This window comes from Poecile atricapillus, chromosome 15 (assembly GCF_030490865.1).
Source record: "Poecile atricapillus isolate bPoeAtr1 chromosome 15, bPoeAtr1.hap1, whole genome shotgun sequence".
Taxonomy (NCBI): Eukaryota; Metazoa; Chordata; class Aves; order Passeriformes; family Paridae; genus Poecile; species Poecile atricapillus.
This window is the reverse complement of record NC_081263.1, coordinates 12,649,756-12,673,875: the sequence shown is the minus strand read 5'-3', so window position 1 is coordinate 12,673,875 and position 24,120 is coordinate 12,649,756. Positions and strand designations below refer to the sequence as shown.

Sequence of the window (24,120 nt, the reverse complement as noted above, 5' to 3'; positions counted from 1 at the left end):
TTGGGATTTCCCCTCCCAGCTCCACCTGAATGCTCCTGCACAGACACTTCAGTGCATCTCAGATGCTCCCCTGTAATTCCTAGAATAAAACAGAGCTGCTTTAACAACATCCATTAGCACAGAGCACAGCAGAGATCATTTCCATGATGGAAAACCAAGGGCCCCAGCTCTGTCCCTAAACCTCTTGCTTTGAATTTAATTCAGCTGATGTCTCTTTAGTGTGGGCATTTTCACACAGAACAGAATCCCAGGATCACTGAGGCTGGAAAAGATCCCCAAGGTCACTGAGCCCAACCTGTGCCCAAAGCCCACCTTGTCCCCAGCCCAGAGCTCTGAGTGCCACATCCAGACCTTCCTTGGACACCTCCAGGGATGGGGACTCCAAACCTCCCTTCCAGTGCCTGACAGCTCCTTCCATGAAGAAATTCCTCCTGATGTCCAACCTGAACCTCCCCTGGCACAGCTTGAGGGTCTCTCCTCATGTCCTGCCCCTTGTTCCCTGGGAGCAGAGCCCAACCATAGCTCAGCAGGTTTTAGAGTGCATGTCCCTGGTGTAGAAAGAGGCCAAAGGACACCTAAAGCACAGCCAGATCACTTAAACAGGACACAGAATCGAGCACAGCAGCCACAGGTGAAAATTAATCGAGATATTTAATACAGTGCAATCCATAGTAGTTTCTTAATTAAAATAATTGTGTGCATGTATCTGAATGGGTTATCAATTATCACAAAAAAGCAATAAACATTGTAGTGCTATGTAGAAAAATGTACAACTGAACTTGAAACCTTCCCTACTTCCAAGAGAGTGTGGATCAACTGCAGATCATTCTCACCAATTAAAATGGGCACAGTGACTACGTCGTTGCGGTGACAGACACAGGGCTGGCCACACAGCAGTCAAGGGATATAAATAGAACTGGCAAAGAACTAAAAACCTAAAGCATTCTTGCACCTAAAACACAATAAAGAAGCCGATGGGGGCTTACGACTTTTCCTGGTTTTTAAATGCCTTACAAGACTCCTAGACACACTTAAACTGACTTAAAATTACAGAGTGTTTTTCAGCTTATTTCAATTCAATATATGGCCCAAATTGAAGATGAAGATCCAGCAGTGGCAGGAGCACAGTCCCAAAGCTGAATGTTTGATTTTGCAAATACCTTTTCTACAGAAATTCAACCGTATCGACAGCAGGAAATTCCCCTGCTCCCCCTTCTCTCCTCTGGGCAGACTTTTTTCCATGCTATGCAGAAAACAGCAATGCAGTTCCCACTGCTCTGGGTTAAAATTAAAGATAAAGACATTTTGCTTATGCTTTCTCCTCAACAAAACACATTTGCACCCAGAATAGGTAACCAAAGTCTTTTTTCCAGCCAGGGCTGCTGTGGTTACATGGTTCCTGCCCAAGCTTCCAGCTCTTTCATGTCATCATCCTCTTCTTCCTCTTTCTTCTTGGCTGCAAAACCACAAAAGAGAACAAGTGAGTGGGAATCCTGACAGAACCCAGTGGCCTCTGTGCCACTGACAAACCAGTAAATGAAGCACCTAAAGCCAGCTGTGGACAAAAAATACGCAAAACTTTTTTGAACTTTTTTTTTTTTTTTAATTAAAAGGTGCTTTGCTGAAAGAGGCCTAAACTTCCTGACAGTCCAGCTCTGTGAAGACATAGCTCCCACAGGAAGAAGGCAGTGGGCAGGAAAGTTAAAGGGTGATATTTTTTCATAATTTTCAAGCCTCTTTCAGAGGAGAATACACCTTCTTACAGAAACTCATCTGATGTCTCCAGTATTAATCTGCTCCCCATCAAAAATTAATTCTTTATTCCATCACTGAGTACTGCAAATGCAAGAAATGAGGTGTTTGGGTCAGGTATGGAATGTGGGAGGGCTGGGGAGCCCCAGGAACATCCCAGTCCCTTCTCCTGCTCCCTGGCAGCTGGGTGGATGTGGATGGGAGGGAGCAGCCTGGACACCACACTCTCCTCACTCCTGCTTGTTCCAGGGCAGAAAATGCTGCTCTTTGTCATAACCTGACATGTCCAGTTTCCATTAACTCAGCAAAAAAAGGTTGGAACCCACAAATAACTGCAATAATTTTAGAAAATGTCAAAAGAAAAAAAAAAAAAAAAGTGTGAAACAATTCCTGGTCCAAGTGGTTCATGTCATTCCAAAAGAAACATTTACATCAGGAAAACTGAGTCAGCTCCAAGCTCCAGACCCTTCATTTGTACAAGCCTGGAATTTGGTTTTCTATATTAAGCTGCTCCAGCCTCCATTAAACACAAACAGCTTCTGCCTGAATTTCTCCTGACACCACCAAAATTCTTCATTCAAAGCCAAAATCCAGACAGCTCCTGAGAACTGGAAAAGCAGGAAAGCTCATGGTCATCTTTCCTTCAATGGATAAAAAGGAGGCAACAGAGTCAGCTCTACCTCAAAAGACACATTATTATTCCCAAAAGACAATTACCCATGAACCTGAACCATATGGACAGTATTCCCTTTGGAAGTCTGACCATGATAATCACAAGCAAACTTTTAATCAAGTTTTAAGTCAGTTTTAAGTGAAAAACAATTTAGGTTCAAAAAATAAACCCACACAAAATCCCCACCCAACACCACCCCAGAATCCAAATTTTTCCCAAGTGCCAGCCTTGGAGGCAGCTTTATTGAAGCAAAAAGTGCTATTCAAATACATTAATGGAATTCATGGAATTCTCATTTCCATCCAAAAGCAGCTTAGCATAAATCCTGTGAAACACTGAGCTTTATGCCTGAAGCTTTTACTATCAAAATTGTACACAATTTCTGTTATTTTAGGGAGTTTCCCTAAGTTTTATGCTGTGTAGCTCCTTAAATATGTCCACAATTACACCACCTCTTACTTGTGTGCAGTCACAAAATGCAGAGTAGATCTGGGTCCAAGACATTTTGTTTTAAGACTATTTAGGGAACAAACCTCATTGACCCAGCCAGACAATAAAAAGGCAATGCACTGCTTCATGTAATCTATTTCTCCTTAATCTGATAAAGTCTCAGATTTCAGACGTTCTGATAGAACTCCCTCCCCAGCAGTTCTGCCTGGCAAAACACAACCAGGAACACACAAAAGCAGTGGTGTCAATAAAAGCAGAGTAACACACAAGGAGCACAAAGCAGAACCTGTTCTGGCAGTGCTGCTGCTTCCCACACCCATCCAAGCCTGGAAAGGCAGCAAGAGAATTACAGATACACTGACCAGTTGAGATTATTTTCATCCACTGCTTTTTTGGACTTTTTTTCCTCTCCTTTTCCAAGTAAGGACATGGAATCTACAAAATCTGCAAAATCTACAAATTATTCATCATAGGCATTTTCAGCAAAATGGGCTTGTAAAGCTTCATATCCCATTAGTGCTGCCAGAGGTGTCCCAGCTCAGCTGAATTCCATGGGGAATGTTCATACAAGAGCTCAGATTTAAGAGCAGCTTTTGAACCACGTGTAAATACAAATATTTCTTGTCCATCCTCCAGGTAAAATCCTCACACCAGCTAAAATTCCCTGGATATGTGTGCTCCAGGATTGGGATGACCCTGAGTTTGGGACTGCCTGGCCTGGGTACTGCAGAGGAGCCCACAGGGAGATCCTCCCAAAGGGCAGAAAAGCAGGGATCAAATGAAAACCCAAAGCAGCAGCAAGGAAGCATGGATCCATGGGGGAATCTGAACCTGCCTGGGACTGGATGACCCTGAAGGTCTTTCCCAACTTCAATGACTTCATGAGTTCATTTACTCTGCCCTCCCTTTTACAACCTCAGGGTATCTTATTGAGATTTCTTCCTTGTTGGCCCAGCAGCACCTGGAAAAAGGCTCCCTTCTCCCACACCTCCAGTGCACCCTGAGCATCATCCAGGCTGCAGATTACCTGGATGAGCTGGAGCAGAGAACAGCTGCTCCTGTGGCAGGGAGTGATTTTTGTGCTTCTTCTGAAAGGCAGGTGCACCTCACAGAGAAGTGGCACTGGGTGTGATTTGGGATTCAGGAAGCAATTTCAAACAAAATGTCTGTGCTGCCTGCAGCCAGATACCCAAAACCCAAGGAATTGGCAGATTAAAAAGCACACTTTTAATGATCCAGGATATTTCAGTAAAGGTTGATCCATACCTGGCTTGGAGGGTATTGATATTGAGGGCACATTTGGTAGTGGTACTGTCTCCGGACCACTGATTTCCAGCAAGTTTTTGTCTAGTTCTTCTTGTTCTAGTTCCTCTAACTCTGCCATGAGCTCATCCTAGGATTTCAAGGAGAAAAAAGAAGGAACTTTAAGTCATATTTATTAACAGTCAGATATAACTGATCATACTGTTAAAGAAAATAGCACTAATGCACAGGATGAGAGCAAAGTGAGGAGATGAGGAGTCTAATTCTGATGTGATTCCTGTACTTGATCTCTAGGAGGGTGAGGAAAGCAGAGGAGGGAAGGAGAAATCCAAATATTCTCAGGTCAGGCCATCCAGACCATTCTGAGCATAAAGTCCAGGCCACAACCACCAACAGTTCCAGGAGAGATTTCACAGCCCAGTCCTGCACCCAGGCACACACAACGTGCAGATCTCCTGAGAAAGCTCTCCCAGGGGGCACAATTCCTGGAGGGATTTCAAAGCCATGCAGATGTGGTGCTCAGGGTTGGAGATGGGACTGGCAGTGCTGGGTCAGTGGTTGGACTCCCAGCCCAGAGGATTCCATGACTCACTGGTACAAACAGAAGCAGGTTGAAAGCCATACCTCATCAAATTCCTCCCCAAATCCTACTGGCTTGGAGATGGCTGTAGAGATCTCATCTGCCAGCTCTTGCTGTTCTGCAATGTCCTGCATTAATTCATCTACTTTATCAATGTCCCTGGAAAAGAAAGGAAGGAATTCAGTATCAGCAGGCACCTTCCCAATCAACACTATTTCCTGGCTTCTGCAGAAATGCCACACCACAGTTACATTTCCAAGGCCCTTTCCCAAAATACAATTTGCATGCAAGTCTGGGCTTTACCCCCCTGGTCCCAACACAATTAGAGATGTGTTTTTATAAAAACACAGTTATAGATGTGTTTTTAACTCCTCCCTGCAAGCTTAGTTCCCAGCAGTTAGAGACACCAGGGAGAGGTTTTGTTCTGCACCACTGATATTAATAATAATCTGCTCTTTTCCCTGATTCAGCATTATTATATCCACAATATTTGCTTGTGGAGCAAGCACAACGTTCCCATAATGCAGTTTTACCTTTAATTATTGCTACATACACCAACTCCACTGCAGAACAACAAGTTTCAAAACCCCCCTTGAGGCTTAAAATTCTTGCTGCTACGAGATGGATCTGTAACTGCTGCAGGTTCCCATTTTCTTTAGACCACACTGGTGCTACCCAGCTTTTGGATAAATGTAGTAAATAAAACAGTAGTAAACTGAGGAAGCATCAACATTTGTGTATTTAGTTCAATTTTAGTTTAAGTGAGAGACTTTCATAAGGAGGTTTTGCTGCTCCAGCTTTTCCTTTGGCTTGAAACACCTGGCATTCAGCAGCTCTACCAAATGCCAAACTACAGATCTCATGGAAAGATGCAGGAGGGAGTAACTTACATGTTGTCATGAGCAGCTTTCATAGCCTTAGCAGCAAAACCCATGTTCTTAAGCACTTCAGTGTTGGTGTTGGCATTCTCCAGGGCTTCCCTCTGGAATTCAATTGTTGATAACGTGCCATCTATCTGTGCCAGCTGCTTCTCATACCTCTTCTTGCGCTTCAGGGCCTGCAGGGCAGCTGTACAGCAAAGGACAGGGTAGGATTGATGAGATTTCTGCCCAAAACACAAATTCACACTTTGCAGTCACACTTTGCACCAAGTGCCACTCAGCCCAGAGAAATATTTAGCATCTTCTAGTATTTGTTGTCTATTCTTCCCAGGTAAACTATGATGCCCAACCCTTGATTTGTCTCCTTCAACAAAGTTGTTTTGAGGTGGCTGCTGCCCTGTGGCCATCACCTGTCACAGCAGGATGCCAGCCCAGACAGAGACCATGCTACAACAAACAGAAAACTTCAATATCCAAGCTCATTTCCAAAACCACCCTTGTTCACCCACACCCCATCACAGGAAGGCAGCACTGCTGGTGCAGCTCCTTCCAGATGAGGTCTTTGTGCTGCTGCAGGTCCCCAGCTCTGCTGAACCCCTGGGAGAAGCAGCTTGTTCAAATCCAAGGAGAAATATTCCCTCAGCTTTGCGCTTAAATGTGAAATACACATTCTAGAAATGCTGGTATTTATGGATGTTTTGTCTTACTCCTCCAAGAAGGTATCCACACAGCAGCCTGAGCTGAGAGAAGCCCTCACTGAAGGTGGTTTGAGCAATTTGCTGCTTGTGAGCACTGGTACAATGTGGGCTGTGCAGGAGGAGCCCACCCAGGACAGCTCCCACCCCCGAGGATCAGTGTGGGAGGACTGGTCCAACCTGCTCTACCCACCCCACCCACACAGCAGAGCAGCCAGCAGGGGACAACAGCCCACAGCCAGCTCTTCCCAAGGCACCTGGACAGAAATCATGGGCAAGGCCATTCCTGAAACACTGACAGGGAACACAAGCTACCTTCACACAGAGCTCTACCAGGTGTGATCGATGCCACATCCCTGGAAGTGTCCAAGGCCAGGCTGGATGGGGCTTGGAGCAACAAACACCTCGTGTCACATGGAGTAAGACACAAATACAGCTTCCCTTCGTGGCACTGCCACTCCCCCCTGCTCTGGATTGACCTGTCCTCTCCATGACAGCCCTGGTCATACAATACCCTGTGTACTTTAAACCTGACCTTGGGCCCAAGCTGCTGCTCCAGCAGCCTCGCCCTCAGCTCCTCACACACACACACTTCATTTCTTCAGTGCTCTGATCTCTGAGAGTCTCCCAGCAGAAACCATTTCATGTGACACAGGATTAGCTCTGCTAAAAATCAGGCTTGGCCCTCCCAAAAGCTCAGTCACACACACCAAGAACAGTAGTAAATAAAAGCTTTAAATCTTTAAATCTCTGAGAGATGTTATTTCCAAGCAGAATTTTTTGAGGAGAGCAGGAAACAAGGAGTAGGAAATCCTGACAAGAGACAGCTTCCCTTATCTCCCCTTCCAGAGGGTGCTAACTCAGGGATGTGATGAATATTTTTCTGCAGCACACACACAGAGGCTGCTCTCCTAAAAACTGATGGAGCCCACAGGCACCCCAGGTGTTTTGGCAGGTGCCATCCTGAGATGCTGACAGTCCTGCAAGATAAAGTCCTAAACAGAGTTCCAGCTCTGCAACTGGTTATAAATATGCTGTATTTGGTTAATTTCAAATTAACTAGTGTGTTAAAGAACAAAAAAAAAGCACTTTTTTTATGGGAAGGCCCAGCTAAGGATGCCAAGCACATGAAGTAGCTCAGGATTATTTAGGAGAAGCCAGTAAAAACCTCCAGTTCCAAGAGGAGCCCAGGACACAAAACAAACCTCTGCACTGACTTTCCCTCTAGTGGCCAGCAAATCTCCCCTGCTTTGGGACCAGTCCAACATCCACGTGTCTGACAGGAGTGAGAGCAGGGGGTTTTCAAAGGACAATGTTTGCTCTGCAGAATGAGGCACAACACAAATATCCCAAACATTCCAGCTTTATGCCAGATCATAAAGTGATGAGCAACACATTGCTGGGATATTTAGGCTGGTTCATTCTGCACTAATGGTTTAATTATGGATATAAGAAGTTTTCTTACTCAGAAAGATAAAAACTGTTAATAGCTGTATTTATATAGTGACAGATGCTGGGGAAATGCCTGACAACAAGGGGATATTCTTCATTGAGAATTTTGCACCTCACGGAGAATTACTGGCAAAACCAGAGATTTTATAGCATTATAGAACATTATACAAAGCCAAGGAAAGTGCTACAATTTATGTACAGCTCCCCACTCCAGCTTTCTCTGAGAACAATTACAGTTTGTCTGCATTTCATGCTCGTGTTTAAAACAAGCTGCTCAGACACCAAACATTGCAAGAATCATCATGAACGATCACAAGTTCTTATCAGAATTGTTGGGTAACCCTGGCCCTGCCATTCCCACCCACACCACTTGAGCACCAGAACTGCACTGCCCTTAAACTTAACATGGATTTGTGGTGTTTTCTGTTTCCCTCCCCTTTAGCCCAAGGAAAATAAACTTACTTTCTCCTCTCCTTCCTAAGGCCAAAGATCAGGAACCTACTGAAATATGAACTGCCAGAGTAACACGTTATGTATTTATTAAAATCAAAGCTATAAAAACTTAATCTGAAGGGAATTACATTGGCTCTTTTTCTCAAAAAAAAAATCCAAAATCAGAAATAAATAAGAACCAGAGACAGTGGGGTACAAATGTCCTGTAACATTATGCACATGCAAGAATTGGGTGTGTTTGAAATCAGAGTGGGACAGGGCCTCTCTGTGCCCTTCTCAGAGGCATCTATCACATCAAACAGCCAAGGCAGAGGCTCTCCTCAGCACCCACACCCCCAATTATGCCTTTACTGCTTCCAAGACAGCAATTACAGAAGCAGAAATGCAATCTCTAGCCAGCTTTAATTGCTGTAGAACTGCTTCAGCAGGACCTGTGACCATACACTAAGTGAAAAGCATTTATCCCCTGGCCAGCCAGAGTTCACTCAAGCCCTAGAAGGTTTTGTAGAGATCACCCAGCACAATTTTCTAGAAACAGCTGACCTCAGCCTTCCAGCAGTGGGACAAACTCCTTATCTTGGAGCCAAAAGCCAGGCAAGATTTGCAGATGGCCAGGCCAGCCTCTCCCAGCAGCTCCTGCACAGGGCCTGATATCCAGAGGTTCAGTGCCTGAGCTCACCCTGGAATATCCCTGTGACATAAAAACCAGCTCAGCAGCACCTGCTGTAAGGGGGATTTAACATTTAATACAACCCCCAACAACAGCAAAAATATTTGATCATTCCATGGGAAGTTTTCACAAGACAAGAGCAAGAACCTGCCAATAAAGAGAGTTTTAGACAACCTTTACAACCCATACTTCCTTACCAGGCACAGAGGGTGTTTTAACTTGCAAGTCCAATGTGCAACATGAATTGCAAGCACTTAAAAGATCCTCTAAAAAAAAACCAAACAGCAGATAACAAACCTTAGCTGCACTTTATCTGCATTGTAATAAAGCTTTCAGATAATACATATGACTGGGGGGAAAACAGATATATTCACATATAATTATTATTATAATTAAATTAAATGTAATACATTTAACACTACCTGGTGACTCCTGCTATCTATCAGGAGACAGTGAATAGGCTCAAAATGCCCTTCTCCATATGACATATGATATATTAATTGTCTTTATTACCAGCTATGACACGATGTTGGAGCCAGGTTTATTCATAAGGATTGCCCCCCAGAGCTCTGACCAGTCAAAATGGATATCAGTAGTTTATTACCTCTTTTCCACTGGCAAAGGAATGTAAAATTTCTCTGTGTTAATGAGCATCAGACTGTGATCTCTGTAGTTCCTTTTTACAGAGAAAAGAAAACACCAGATTCCAGAGAGGAATAAAACTGCAGCTCAGTCCCGTGAGATCTGGGTTGGCTGCTTCCATTTCTTGAATGCAAAACATGCCTAAAACTACATTCAAAGAACATTTTTTCAAACTTTTTAACACACAAAAAAAATTATTCCTTCCTCTGCTTTTTGGTTTGGGATTTTCTGGGGGATGGTTTGTCATTGTCTGTTGGTTGGATTTTTTATTTCCAGTCTTTGATTGAACTAAAAAATACAGTTTTAATTGTCTATATAGTTGAATTTCTGTGGTAAATACTGATTTAAATGTCTGTTTATTTTGATTTCTGGGGTAACCCCCACTGCTAGAAATTCCAGCAGAAGTTCTACACCTCCTGTTTGTCCATGGTGATTCCCGAGAATCCCACTGGGATGTCACCATGACAGGACCCAGCCCTCCAGCACAAGTGAGGAGCAGGAATTCGTGTCACGGTTTTCAGTCACTGCTCCTGATTAATGAACACCCAGAAATGAAAAGAGCAGAGTCATTCAGCCACACTCTCCTCCTCTGCCAGCAGATCAGTCAGAAAAACATGACTGCTCACCCAGATCATTTCACTTTGTCCTCCACAAATGCTATCTGTAAGAATTGGATGTATTTTGAATTATTTTAACCTGTGTATAGGCAAATTATTATTATTAAATGAACTGTTGTAAGTCTAACGATTTTCTTTGCAATATTTACAGCAGTTTGTTAGTCAAATGAGAGGAAGATTCACTGTGATAAGCAGCTTGCAGTATAATAAAAATGTAATTTTACTACATGGTATTGCATTGAGAGAGGAAGAATTGACTGTGACTGTCAGTGGTTTTGTTAAAAATCAACAGCCCTCCTGCAAATAAATATTCCTTACACACTGGCAGGACAGGCAGTGTTCCTGGGATATTTATGTACACAGCAATGCTGTGGAATTAATGCTTTTAAATATCATTAGTAGAAAAGAGAAGATCAGCAGATAAAAACCTGGGTGAACAAGGCTTTCTCTACTTAATTGGAACTTCAAGTTTTGCTGGCAAAAACACATTTCAGCTTGAGAGGAGCAAATAGCACTGGGAATAGAACTCAAGAGTTTCACTGAATTCAAAAACACCCCTGACTGAGGTTGAAGTGTTGATGATGCCACAGGATTTGGCCCCACACAGTGCAGGTGTCTCCTGCCTCTTCAAAACCCTCCCAAAACTCACACTGCCACCTAAAATAAAGAGGCTTCTCCCCCAGGGGAAGACACTGCAGTTAACAGCTCTGATTACTCCAATTGAGGGGAAAAATAATTTCATCTCACAGCTAATTCTTGCATTCTCTCTGGCAGAAATGGCAGCAGCACAGATGCCAGGGCACAGGGACAGCAGCAATATTCATATGGCATGAGAAAATTCCACAGCAGCCTCAGAAAATAATGTGCACCAAATGTCAGCCACGCCAAAATAATAGAGAGTGCAAGAGCTGCAGAGGAGCTGCTCAAATTGGGGTGCCTTGGCCCCTCGAGCTGCAAGCCCAGGCACTAAATGGGATTGAGATAATCAATTTAATAGTGTTAGAGCATTCCACGTTACCCTGTGCATCCATCTAGAATTTGCTGCGCAGAAAGAAGCAGCATTATTTTTGCTGCTTCTGAAAATACCATTCCATCTTCCTGGCACTCGCCTCGGCATCAAATTTAATCAGGAACAACATCCTGCCTGTCCTTGGAATGGGATAAACAAGGGGCACTGGGAGGTGGAAGCAGTAATTGCCTGCCTTGCCTGCAGTGAGGAGCTTTGTCCTGGGCAGCAACTGCTCATCTCTCACTACTGAGGTCCAGCAAACTGCCTACAACATCTTCAAAAAAAACCCTAAGAAGGGAATTTAAAGCCATTGACAAATTATCCCCCAATGCTACCAGCAGATAAAAAGACTGGTCACTACAGACTGAGCAAACTTTGAGTTTTGCCTTGAGTAAGAACCTTTCTGCACAGGTGTGATGGCTCCAGGAACTGTTAAACCGGGATTTGGTTCAATCCAAGGGCATCCAGGCCATACCAAGGAAGGCTCATCCCAGGTGAGTCTCAGAACACAAAATGTCACAGGTCCAAAAAGCCAGGTGTGATACTAAGCACTGTGGTTGGGACCCAGAGGTACCAAATGATGGTTATAAATAAATCCTCATCAATTCCAGCACTGATCCTGTGCACAGCACAGGAGTTCCTTTCCCATGGGGATCACCTCCTGAGAGCTCTGCTGTCTCAGGGATATATTCAGGTCTAAAAGTCATGGTCCACATTTCTCCCTATCTGCAGCAGCCTCCTGTGCCTTGCTTTTGGGAAATGGGCACTTTTAGCAGGGAATTGTGAGCAGTTAAGACTTGGTCCTTCCTTTGTCTTTCTCTGCCTGTTGATGAAATCTCTAATAAAGTTTCCAAACCCTGCCCTCAAAGGAAGGCAACTATTCCCAGCTCAGAGATTGTGAGTGATTAAAACTACCTCAATAAAGTACCCAAACCCAGGCAGAGAACACAAGAAGGTTTCTGCCTAATCTTTTAAAATACGAGATTACAACTTCCTCTTGAGCAAAGCAGTGCTGGAACATTTAGTCTATCGTGCATGAGATGAAACAAAACAATAAACACTCCTGCTCTAAAGATATATAAATGCACAAAAGAAAAAACCCAAAGAGATAAAGAAAAAAGTATCTGTAGAGAAGCATTCAGGGCTGTGATACAGGAACACCCAAACACAGGAGGAAGCACCATCTTCACAGCACCACATCTCTGTCAGAGCATCAGCTCGACCCTGCACCAGGGACTGCTGATGTTGTCCCACATCCACACCTCCAGCCTTGGAAGGTGATTCCTCTGGCCTTTGAATGTCAAGGCAACACTCCTCTGGTCAATAATCCTCTGTAAAATCATCTCCAGGCAACTCTGGGACAATTCTGACCAAAAAAAAAAAAAAAAAAAAAAAAAAAATCATCTACATTTAGCCTTGAAGTTCAAATGAGAAAACCAGGAACAAGAAATCCCAGTTACAGAGACAGCTTTGTTCCACCCAGGAGCTGGAACGAGTCTAAGAAATGCTTCTTCAGCCAAAAACATCCAGGCCTGAAGCTTCAAACCATTCCTTGAAATGTGATCCATGCTCTGGAAGCAAAGCTTGCACTGCATTTCCCAATTTTCAGTGTCTCACTGCTCAGGGTCCTGCATGTCTCTGGATGATGGCAGGGGATTGCAAAGCATCTGCAAAGCTGATCTACCCAAAACACATTCCTTCTTCCCAAATTAAATTACGGATTTTCTAAGGCTGCCTGAGTAAATTATCCTCTCTTACTCTTTCCAACTACCACTAAATTTGCTAGTTAAAAATTTGCAGCTTCTCTGATACACACATAAAATTTTGATGTGAAATGAGATAATTATTCAGTATTCAACCAAAGTTTAAACTTTTAGGGTGAGAAATGTATGTTCCCTAAGGTGTCCCTGAGATTCTCACAGCCTCCAAATACTCTTTATGGGTTTTCTCCTTTAGTTTGTGGTTGCTGAAGATACCTTGTTAAAGAGAATTCCAGTGAAAACTCAGAATATTCCTTTGAATCCCTGCCAGAAAGGCAATCGGGTTCAGCTTTGCAGAAACAGAAGTAGCTCTTAAGTATCTCAAAATGCTGTTTTTTCACAGGAATAAAACCAAACAACCCAGTTCCCTAAGCTGAACTGTGTTTTTGTAATTAATTTACAAAACTCAGAAGATCCTACCCTGAAGTGGCACACTTCAAGACCTTTTCTTGCTGGGGAATTAAAAGAGTGGCTGCCTGGGAATCCATCAGGCATTTTTCAGTCTTGGACTATTATTATTAGAGTGTTGCCAAGTCTAAAAATTTCGTTGATGCTGTCATAATATTTAGCATTTCTCTTAACAGCCTAACTTCCCCAGATGAGATATTTTAGGATGTGAAAAAGCACTTTTTTTGTGAATGCCAAAATTCTAATGCTGATGACTACAGGGGAAAAGTTCAGAACACAAACCTTTAGAAAGCCAAAAGTTATAAAGCAAGTAAGTCAAATAAAGCAAAGAAGTCAAACTTCTTGACTCAACCTCCAAACACTCCAGTGGCAACGCTGCAGTACATTTTGAGGCTGAATTGCAGTTTTTAATAGCAATCCCATGCTCTGAGGCTGGGATCAGCTCCAGAGCCACAATAAGCAATAAACTCTGTTCCTGCTCATGGGGCTGCCAGGGAAGCACTCACAAAAAATCCTTTCTGCCTCTCACTGTCCTCCCAGGACAGGGCTCGTGCAGAGCCCACCATGGAGAGGCTGCCAAGGCATTTTCAGGAGGTACCACCTTCACTGGAGATGCAGCGACTGTGCACAGTTCCCAGGGAGCCCACAATGAAGTTTGCTTTCTATTAATTTGTTTTATTTCATAACCAACCAAAATCACCTCCAAATGTTTGAACACCACTGATGTTCCTGTCACTCTGACACTTCTCTTTTCAGTTCCATTACATTTGAGCAATTAGTAATTAGGCCTGGAGTTTAATGAGATACTAGAATCCAGTATCTAATACATTTTGAGAGAAAAAGTAACAAACACTGTTGGTAGCTGCAAACATGCCAGGTTTCCCTCCTGACAGAGAACAGGACCAGAGGAAGGATGTATTGCATCAAATACAGTTACCAAATCATATCTGCCAGATTCACAGGGTTTGGGGGTTTTTTTGGGCCACTTTTTAAAGCAGTTTTTAAAAAGCTGTTTGTGAATCCCACCATTGCTCCCAAACTGTTTTATACCAGAAAGTCTTATCTCCAAAAACCTCTGCTAAACATAGGTGGGGTAGAGTCCAAAGGAGAATGTTCCTCTTGTTTTTTAGGATCTAATTAAAAAGAGCAATTATCTCTTTTCCCAAGCCAGGTGGTGAATGTCCATCTAATCAACCTCGGGGGAAGATGAAGGACTCAGGCCTGCACTGCCATCAATATTCCTGCACTGAAGCCTTGGGTTATGGAGAAGCACCTGCAACTCAAACATCAATTTTACATTAGAATGTGACTTAAAACACAGAGGGGGCAGGCTGAGTGGCTAAAGATGGGCTGGAAGTGCTGCAGAATTTGTGCTTCCCTGCAGCAGCACCTGATGATTCACAGAAACAAAACCAGGGTCACATGTGATTCTGGGAGGAGAATCACTTCTCTTGGCAAGCAGGATCTCTAAAGCACGCTCACAATCCATGGCTGAGGCCCTCTGAATCTCTGCCCGTGCCCAGAGCTGAGGCTGCAGCTTTCCCCTCCCTCACTGCCAGTCTGAACCACCCAGTGCTCCAAACGAAACCATCCCAGCCATCTGCAGGCATTGCTGCCGTGCCTTAATTAATGATTAATGATCCCTGTGTCCCCCGCTGGGAGATCCCACGTCACCCTCAGATGTTATCACAGGTAGAGCCTGTGAGCAGAACTGCCCTCCCTCCTCCTTCCCATCAAATTCCTGCCTCCCTCTCCCAGCCAGCTCCAGCACTTGTGTGGTTAAGTGTGGAAAACAACCTTTCTTTTTTTTTTTTTGTAAGACTTGGGTTTTGTCTGGCTCAGCAACCTAATCCAAGTCATGCCCTGCCCACACAAACACCAACAGCAGCACAGAGGAACAGGCAGGGCCTCTCCTGAGCAGCCTCAGTCAGTCCCAGCTGCACATTCCAGACAGGTTCCCTGACAGGGGCAGCTCTAACACCAGAACCCTCCAGCTGCAGGGAAATCAGACCAACAGACTGATGGGACACCTTAAAAAAGATAAAAGGGATGTAAGCAGTTAATTTCCATCACACACCATCACCTGAGGCAGAACTGAGAGCCCAAGGTGGGCTTAAAGGACTTCAGCCTATGCCCAACCTCCTGGCTTGTTTGGTTTTGGTGCTGGGTGGAGAATAGGAGTGTTCTCTTTCCAGGAAAAGCCTGAATTATACAGCAGGAATCTAGCAGTAGGTTTGCATCTATTTTGTGTACTCAGTGCTGGGAAAAAAACCCAACACTGTATTTATGTACAGTGAAAAGACATACTTTGACATCAGGAAAGAAAAACTGCTCACTAACAGAAACCAGAGCGGAGGAAAATCCATGAAATGTCACTCTCCTGCTAAAGCCTGAATGTATTTTGGCACAATATTGTCTTTTCACCCATTCCACTGTTTGTGGACCTAGTGCTAACTAACACAAAGGTAACACCAGTGGCAGGCAGGCACAAAACTGCATCCACTCACTCAGGATCTGAACTCAAACTGCTTTTGTCACTGGCACTCTAAGGCAGCACCAAGTTTCTCTCCCTGCTGTAATCTTCACACCAAGACATAACTTGAGCTTTTGGGTTCCAGGAGAAACAGACTGTGGAACTGTTATACCCAAGGTAGTCAGAGCTCAAGGAATTAACCCCTTGTTCCTCTGTGTGCCTGTGCTATTCCTCTGGCAGCTTGGCTTGCGTGACCAGGCACAGCCACAGGAACAAAAACACCAGAGCAGCAATGATTAGGATCAGCTTAAACTCCCCTGAAACTGAGAACTGAACCCCAGAGCTCCAGAACCCTTGGAATAGATGGAACAGCTTAGTTTGTATCACGAGGTTTGAGCACTGAGGAAACATCCCAGATGAAACAACACCGCGGACAAACTGGAGCGGAATAAAAGGAGGCAGCAGCAGCACGGGGCTCCCAGAGCATCAGGCTCACAGCTGCACTCTGCTTTTGTTAGAGCAAAGTTGATTTTCAGGGCAGATGTAAAATGCAGCGAGATACTGGCTGATTGGTGCTCAAATTACTCAGTATTGCTACCTCTTCTAGAAGTTCATTGAGAGGAGTAAATCCATGACTCGTACGGTAGAGCTGAAGTGTGGGAAGGCTTCTTAGAGGGGTGGGGACAAACCCCAGAACACTGTTTTCAAAAGGTGGAACATTTCCATGAGAACACAAAACAAAGCACAAGCATAACCCAAGTTCCTCCCAGAAGAGGGAAGAGTAACTTGCCTGTTTTAAAAAAACCCTTCTAATGATGATTAATCTTGATAGCTTTTCATCCCATGGACAAAACACAGCAAGCACGTTAAAGCCATCACTGCTGCTCTCCCCAGCACACTCAGAACTTTTCATATAACTTGAAAGCCTCCCATGCCAAGAAACAACACAGACTGAGGAAATTTATACTACAAAGTTCCTTATTATAACCTCAGAATTTCCTGAGTTGTCTGGTTACACAGCCTGGATATCTTAAATGCGGACTACGGAAAATACACATGTAAAGTAAGTTCATAAATTAACAAAACCCTGCATGTGCTTGGGGCAGGCACAGGAACCAGAAGCCTCTAAATTTCTTAGATTAAGCCTTCCTTAGACTCCAGAGGTGCTTCAGGAATGAGTGAATGAGCCTTTGGAAAGGCTCACTTGGCACCTGAACAATCACCCAGTGTGCTGGGGAGCAGAGAATGTTTCCTTTTGTTTCCTCAAGTGTGCCAAACACCCGGCTTTCCTCTGGGACAATAAAAACACCATTCCAGATTTTCCCAAGGTGGCTTTAAGCTTCCAGGTAAGCTCCCTGCCCCACTGTATCACCTTCTTTTGGCTGTCCCACAGCAGCTTCCAGGACCATCAGCAGAACTGTCCGGCTGAGATCACAAATGTGCACCATCCACAGGAGATCCTCCAGGAACAGCAGGGATTCCAGAGTGAAGTGATTAAATCTTGGAGAACTAAGCCCAAGGATTCTTCCAATTTAATTGTTTAAAAGTTGACCCAACACTTAAAATAATCTCTAGATAACTTTCGTTAGTTCAGTTTTACTTAAAGGCGTTTTAATTATATCAAAGTATTTCCATTCAAATAACACTTTCACATATAAAACAAATATATTTTTATTTTCAGTTAAAATATGGATTTAAGTGACTTTGCATTAAAATCGCATAGAGTATGGATTATAAACCAGCCTGAAGTCAGACAGGGGAAAATCCAGTATCTGGAGATAAAAAAAATAAAAAAATAATAAAAAAAAAAGCAATTTGTAGGAGCTCAGCTGATGACTGACAACTTGAACTCAGAAAAACTGAGTGTGTCCTGAGGGGCATTCACTTCCCAGCCAGCCATAGACAATCAGCTGCCTTAACTCACAGCCCAGTAAGAACAGTTATCCTCTCAGTTCCAGAAATGGAAAAAAAGTGGTTTCGTTTTCCAGCAGAAACCCATCCCTACCCTTCTCCTATTCAGAGCTCTTTAATTACTCCTCAGGCTCCTGTGCTGCTGCAAGCCCTCAATTACTCTGACCCAGAACCCTGCCGGTAAATGGGCAGGTTTTCCTCCTTCCTCCACCTCCAAGGAAATTTAATCCCTCCCCTGCTCGAGGTTCTGAAGCAGACAGAGAGATGGCTTTACAGCAGAGCGAGACAAAGACCTGAACAGAAAGTTTAGAAGTTCAAGAGGCCCAGTGTGACCGAGAAGATGAAGAAACTGCAGACAGACACATTTTAGTTCTCCTTTTGAGCTCATTACCAAACTAGGCCAAAAAGCACAGCACAGTCTCGCTTATTAGAACTGTTGCAATGCATTTGATTTAGAACAGACTTAGTTAAGCCTGAAGTCAGGCTTTGCTGAAGTCCTCTGATGCATCCCTGAGCCCTCGTGCGCCGGCTCCATCCACGTCACCCACACACAGGGAAGTTCTGGAATCTGGAAGGAGACTAAAAGTGCTGACTGAAGGAGCCACATGAAACTCCTAAGGGTAATTACTGCCAATTAACCCTTGCCAGATATGTGTTTGCAGCTCCCTGTGCCACAGGCAGATCTACTCCTGCTCCTGCACACAGAAATCGGGATGTGCTTTCCTGAAAACTTTTAATGACCAAGCTAAAACAAACAAGAAGTTTGTTTTCAGAGCACTGGAATACGTAACGTGACAACTGCCTTATCTCCAGACACACAGACACATCAAGCACTGCCTGGAAAACACAGCCAGGCCTGCCAGGGAAGCAAAGTTCCACCTGGGAAACACCAATTCCATTTATAAGCTTAAGGAGTGTGTGTGGAAGAGCCTCTTGGCAGGGGCTGAGGAGTGGGAGTAAACTCCAGAACAAACACCGTTTCCAAAAGAATGAGTATTTCCATGAGAACATAAAAAAAAGAACGAGCATAACCCATGTTATTCCCAGGAGAGAGAATATTAGCTTCTTTATTAAGAGGGTTTATTCCAGAAACCCTTTTAATGCTGGCCAGTTTTCTCCCTGGAAGTTCTTCATCCCACGGACAACACACACATTAAAGCTGTAACTCCTGCTCTCCCCAGCACGCTCAGAACTTTTGGTAAGAGCTGACAAAAACGAACATAGATTTAACCAAAGTCTGACATCAAGAAGGTTTTGGTGAAGACTTTTGTTGGTCAGAAGAAAAACCAGCAGGGCAAACCAAGGCCTGCCTGCACGGTGCTGCCCTGCTCTTCAGAGCTGGGATATTTCCCTGAGCTCTCCCCGAAGTGAGGGCAGGGGAGGAGGAGGGAGCGCCACGGAGGAGCCGAGCACTATCGCGACATGGGAATCGCGAGGGAGGGACGCGCCAGGCAGACGGGGCAGCCCGCGGGGGAAGGAAGGGGAGCTGTCCTTCCCCTCAGAGTGAGGAAACACGGCCGGGGCGTCAATGCCGCCGGGAAGGGCGGCACGGCCGCGGGGAGGGCGCTGAGGGACAGAATAATGGCAACTAGGTACGAAAGAAAAGCACTGAGGTATAAAAATAAAGGCTCCAGGTATAAAATACAGCAGCACAGACGCGGCTGCGCTGTCCAAGGGCCCTCCCGACCTGTTGCCCGGGTTCGGGGCGGCGCGGCCCGGCTCCTCCCGCTTACCGCGCTTGTTTTTGGTGCCGTGCTTGCGAGCGGCCGCCAGCTCCTGCTCGATCTTCTTTTCCAGGAACTCCTGCTTCTTACTGAGCATCTCCTCCGTGTCGCGGAGCCGCTGGATCGCCTCCTGCGGGGACGGGCCCTTCCCGCCGCCCTTCCCGCCGGCGCCCGTCCCGAACAGCTTCCCCAGGAGCCCCGACATGGCTGCGCGGGGCCGGGCCGAGGCCGTGCAGCTGCAGTGCCCGCTCCCCTCACTCCGCTCCCCGCACACACCGACCCGAGGCCCGAGGCCGCCGCCGCCCGACTCCGCCCGCCCGCCTCGCCCCGCCGCCCCCGCGTCCCCTACAAGTCCCGGCGTGCCTTGCGCCGCAGCGCCGCGCGCGCCGGCAGGCTCTGCGCGCGAGGACTGCTGGGAAATGGAGGCGCGGCCGCAGCGAGACGCGGGGAACGCCGGGAAGGCGGTGTCTCCCGAGCGGAACCCGGCGGTGGCGCTGGGGCGCGCGACGTCACGGGCCCGGCGACGTCACGAGGCGGTGTGACGTCACGGGGCGGGGCTGGGCTGCGGCCGGGGCGGGAGGAGCGGGGGGAGCGAGGGGCGGCTGCGGCCGGGGCCCGGCCCAAGGAGGGGCTCAGGCGGGCAGGGCTTGGGCAGCGGGCCCGGGAGGTCACAGCCCAGGGAGCCGCGGGTGTAGGGTCACAGAGTCACTGAAGCTGGAAAAGCCGGGCAGGGTCGTTGAGAGGTTAACCTGTGCCCGATCCCCTCCGCCCAGAGCCCTGAGCGCCACGGTCAGTCCTTCCTTGGACACCTCCAGGGACGGGGACTCCAAACCTCCCTGGACAGCCCCTGCCAAGGCCTGACAACTTTTTCCATCAATAAATTCTTCCCACTATCCATCCTGAGCCTCCCCTGGCCCAGCCTGAGGCCGTTCCCTCTCCTCCTGTCGCTGTTCCCTGGGAGCAGAGCCCGACCCCCCCGGCTGTCCCCTCCTGGCAGGGATTGTGCAGAGCCAGAAGGGCCCCCTGAGCCTCCTTTTCTCCAGGCTCAGCCCCTTTCCCAGCTGCTCCAGCCCCTTCCCCAGCTCCATTCCCTTCTCTCGACATGCCTGAAGTGACCAAGAAGTGGCCACAGGAGCCTGCCCAGGACCAGCCTCCTGTCCCTGCCAGCCGCCTCCTCCTCCAGCACCCATCCCCACTGCTGGGGCGACTCCCCTTGAGGTCCCCCTCAAGCCTGCTCCTGTGCTGAGATAACGTGTTGGGAGAAATTATTCTTTCAAACTTCTCTTTCTAAAGTGGCAACTGTACAAAAGCAAGTCTTTAAACCCACAGGCAGGGTTGTTTAATGGGTGGTGACTCGCTGTGAGCTCATTTCCTGGACACTTGAGTCACATGCTCAGAGCTGTGGGGATAGCATGGACATAATTCCATGATGTAATCCATAATTTCACAGTACCTATGTTCAAAATCCCATGAGGAAATTGAGACTTGAGTACCTAAGCCTGGTGCCAACCGGGTACTTTTGATTTCTTTTTCTTTGTGCTTGGCCTCAACCACCTGTAAAAGTGATAAACTCCCATCTTCAGTCACAGCAGGGTTGTGACAAAGTTAATCAATAACAGACTTAGACAATAATAATGTTTGTCACTGGAAATCACACAGGAAAATTAATCACTGCTTTGGAGCAGGGCTGGGATATCACACACCACATGGAAAAGAGGAAGAATGACCCAAACAAATGCTTGTTGGGTAAGAGAGCTTTTTTTGTGCCCTGAGTGAGAGGAAAAAGCAGTGCTCTGGAAAACACAAAGAACATCCTGCCTAGCAGGTGGGAGTTCAGCAACTGTAATGGCTCCTGCCCTGTTCCATCTCCAAAACACTGCAGGTAGTTGGGAAAGGCAAATATACAGGAAAAATCACTGAGGCTGATGGAAACACTGCCAGGGCAGGAAAGCTCCAGCTGACAGCACAGGAGGCTGAGGAGAACGGGAGCACATTTTACATGCCCTTTTCTTCCTCCCACACAAGTGTCTGCTGTCACTGAGCACCACCGACCTTTGCTTTGATCCAGTTCTTCCAGGGCATAGCTCTGGTTTTTGGAACTTCCAGAAAATGCTAAGACACTTCTGAAGCTGGGTTTGTAAAGAAAACAGCAGTGCCCAGGACACAGGATGGAACCAGGGAGAAAATCATTGCCCTGAGCACCTCCAATCCACCCCAGCCAGTGGGCAGGGCTCTGCCAGGGAAACAGAAACAGAGGGAACTCAGGAAGAAATCTCCCCTGAAGGAAATGGGAGAGCTTGTAGACATCTGAGTTTGCAGGAGGTGAGGCAGCTGGACGAGAGTGGGGCAGGGACAACAATCACTCCAAGGTTTACTCTAAGAGGACAATCATTCTGCTCAGGATGAAACTTGCTCTGGTTCAACACTGCCCCATATGTAAACACTTATCAAGCATCCAGGGTGGTATCTCTGAGCCCTCGTCTCCCACACTTATGTTAGGAGAAGTTGCCAGCCTTTTATCCCTCAGTAGCCACACTCGAGGCAGCTCTGTGGCTCTGCTCCCACTCCCCGAGTTACACCCAGTGTTGCCAGCTGGGTTCCAGCATCCCACTGAGCCGGGGGAAATCAGGATTTGGGAAGGGCAGGCCAGGTCTCCAGACAGGGCTTCTGAGCTGAAGGAGCTGCACCCACACATCATCACCTCAAAATAGACCTGACTGCATAGACCATGTAATGACACCTACAGTGTGGGACAGAGGGGAGGGAAACAGGAAAAGTATATTTAGCCAACTACTTCCTGATCTGATTCCACTCCTGGAAAAGCAGAGTAAAATAAACACTGTGGGTAAATAACAAAACTTACAGGTAAATAAACTCTACCCTTCAAAGCAGACAGGAGCTTGCACTGAAGCACAGACACACCTAAGGAGGAAGGACCACTGGGATGTCCCTGGCCCTGTCAGCTCATGCCAAGCACATCCACTCAGGGCAGGATGTTCTGTGCAAATTGGTAATGAGATCTCAGGACTTCTCTCTGCAGCTTCCTTCCTTATACTGAGTCAGAATCATGGAATCAGAGTGGTTGGGGTTGGAAAGGACCCCAAAAGTCATCTCATTTCATCCCCTACCATGGCAGGGACACCTTCCACTGTCCCAGGTTGCTCCAAGTCCTGTCCAGCCTGGCCTGGGGCACTTCCAGGGATCCAGGGACAGCCACAGCTCCTCTGCATAACCTGTGCCAGGGCCTGCCCACTCTCACAGGGAAGAATTTCTTCCTCATATCACATTTAAATCTTCCATCAACTTGAGGCTGTTCCCCCTTGTCCTGTCACTCCAGGCCCTTATGAAAAGTCTCTCTCCAGCCTTTTCACAAGCCCTTTTAAATATGGGAAGTTGCCATGTTTCAACACGTCCCTGTCACCTCTCTTGCCATCCCTGTGCACCTCTGGAGCCTGGCTGGCTCCACCTTCTCCACCCTTTCTATGAGGTGGGGCAAGACTTCTCCATAACCTCAGGTAAACCCTCAACAACCCCTTCTCCCAGCCTCCCCTGGAAGCCCTGAGCTCCATTTCTGCCCACCCAACAGTTTGAGGTGCACAAACATCACCAAAAACGTGAAATGAGCAGAAAGTAATTTAGGAAGTGAGTGAGCAAAGTGAACTGGTGGCAGGAGTCATCCAGACTGGAACTGTGTGTCCCAGGAGTGCCAGTGTAACCCATCATTACCTGGCACAGCTGGGGAGCACAGCGTGCAGCCCTCTGCCAGCTGCTGTTTTCAAGATTTTAAGGAAGGAGACAAAAAGAACATCTTGAGGTCAAACAATGGGCTGGGTCAGACCAGTCATGCTGGGCTGACTGCTGCAGTGGCCAGAACAGCCAGAGTCCCAGACACAGCCAGGATTTCCATACCCAGGACTGACTGAACCCTGCAGTCCCTCTGGATAAACAGGCTGGGAATGCAGCACTTTGCACCCACAGACACTTCAGCAGCTCATCACACAAACTCACCTGGGAAAGCCCAGCTTGGCTTGCTCTGCACTTGGAGCAGGGAGAAAGTGTGGGAGAGCAGAGCACAGGGACACTCATCCCAGGAGGACCTGAAGGCAGCAGGGATGTGCAACTCCCAGTCCAGATCCTTCCCCAAAAGCCAGTGCATCCTGTGGCAGTGGAAAACAAGAGGCTGAGGGCAGTACAAGGAAGGAGCTTGGCAGGGCATTGGAGCAGGCAGCAGCACCCCTCACCTGCCTGGGCTCCAGACCCACCCCCATGCACCTCTCTCACCAACACTGCACAACAGGAATTCTCACTTTCTGGGTTTGGTGCTCCTGTGCTGGCTTTGGGACTCCTGCTTAGGAAATCAGAGAAGCCAAGAGGACAACAAATGTCCCAGCCACAGCAGACTTCCTTGCTGCGAAACGACACCAACTCCCCACTAAAACTACTGACAAGAACTGAGCTGAGGGAACACAGAGGCTGGGAAGCAGCTGCCAGAGCTTCTCTGCAGCACCTGGCCCAGAGCTGACACTGGAACATTGGTCCTGGATGCCTCACAGGTTTCCTGTGCTACCCTGGCCAGGTGACCTCACCCAGCCCTTAGTGCCCTTGCTCAGCACTGGGGTCATGTTTAACTGTTCCCAGGGACTGACTCATTGATGTCTAAGGCACTCAGAAATCCCTGGATTTGGGAAAATCCAATCCCTGGATGGG

At 46.6% G+C, this 24,120-nt stretch overlaps 2 protein-coding genes across 2 annotated transcripts; both read right to left on the bottom strand.

The window, feature by feature from the left end:
• Nucleotides 1–632: 632 nt before the first annotated feature.
• On the bottom strand, nucleotides 633–19,738 carry CHMP4B (charged multivesicular body protein 4B). The gene is made up of 5 exons (XM_058851012.1): nucleotides 19,423–19,738; nucleotides 5,609–5,786; nucleotides 4,763–4,877; nucleotides 4,142–4,268; nucleotides 633–1,456 (listed from the first exon to the last, which is right to left on the bottom strand). Exons 1-5 carry the CDS (start codon nucleotides 19,616–19,618, stop codon nucleotides 1,389–1,391), a joined length of 684 nt encoding a protein of 227 aa, XP_058706995.1. The 5' UTR covers nucleotides 19,619–19,738; the 3' UTR covers nucleotides 633–1,388.
• A 300-nt stretch (nucleotides 19,739–20,038) lies between these two features.
• Nucleotides 20,039–24,058, bottom strand: LOC131585040 (uncharacterized). The gene is made up of 2 exons (XM_058850715.1): nucleotides 23,422–24,058; nucleotides 20,039–21,646 (listed from the first exon to the last, which is right to left on the bottom strand). Exons 1-2 carry the CDS (start codon nucleotides 23,944–23,946, stop codon nucleotides 21,065–21,067), a joined length of 1,107 nt encoding a protein of 368 aa, XP_058706698.1. The 5' UTR covers nucleotides 23,947–24,058; the 3' UTR covers nucleotides 20,039–21,064.
• Nucleotides 24,059–24,120: the final 62 nt, after the last annotated feature.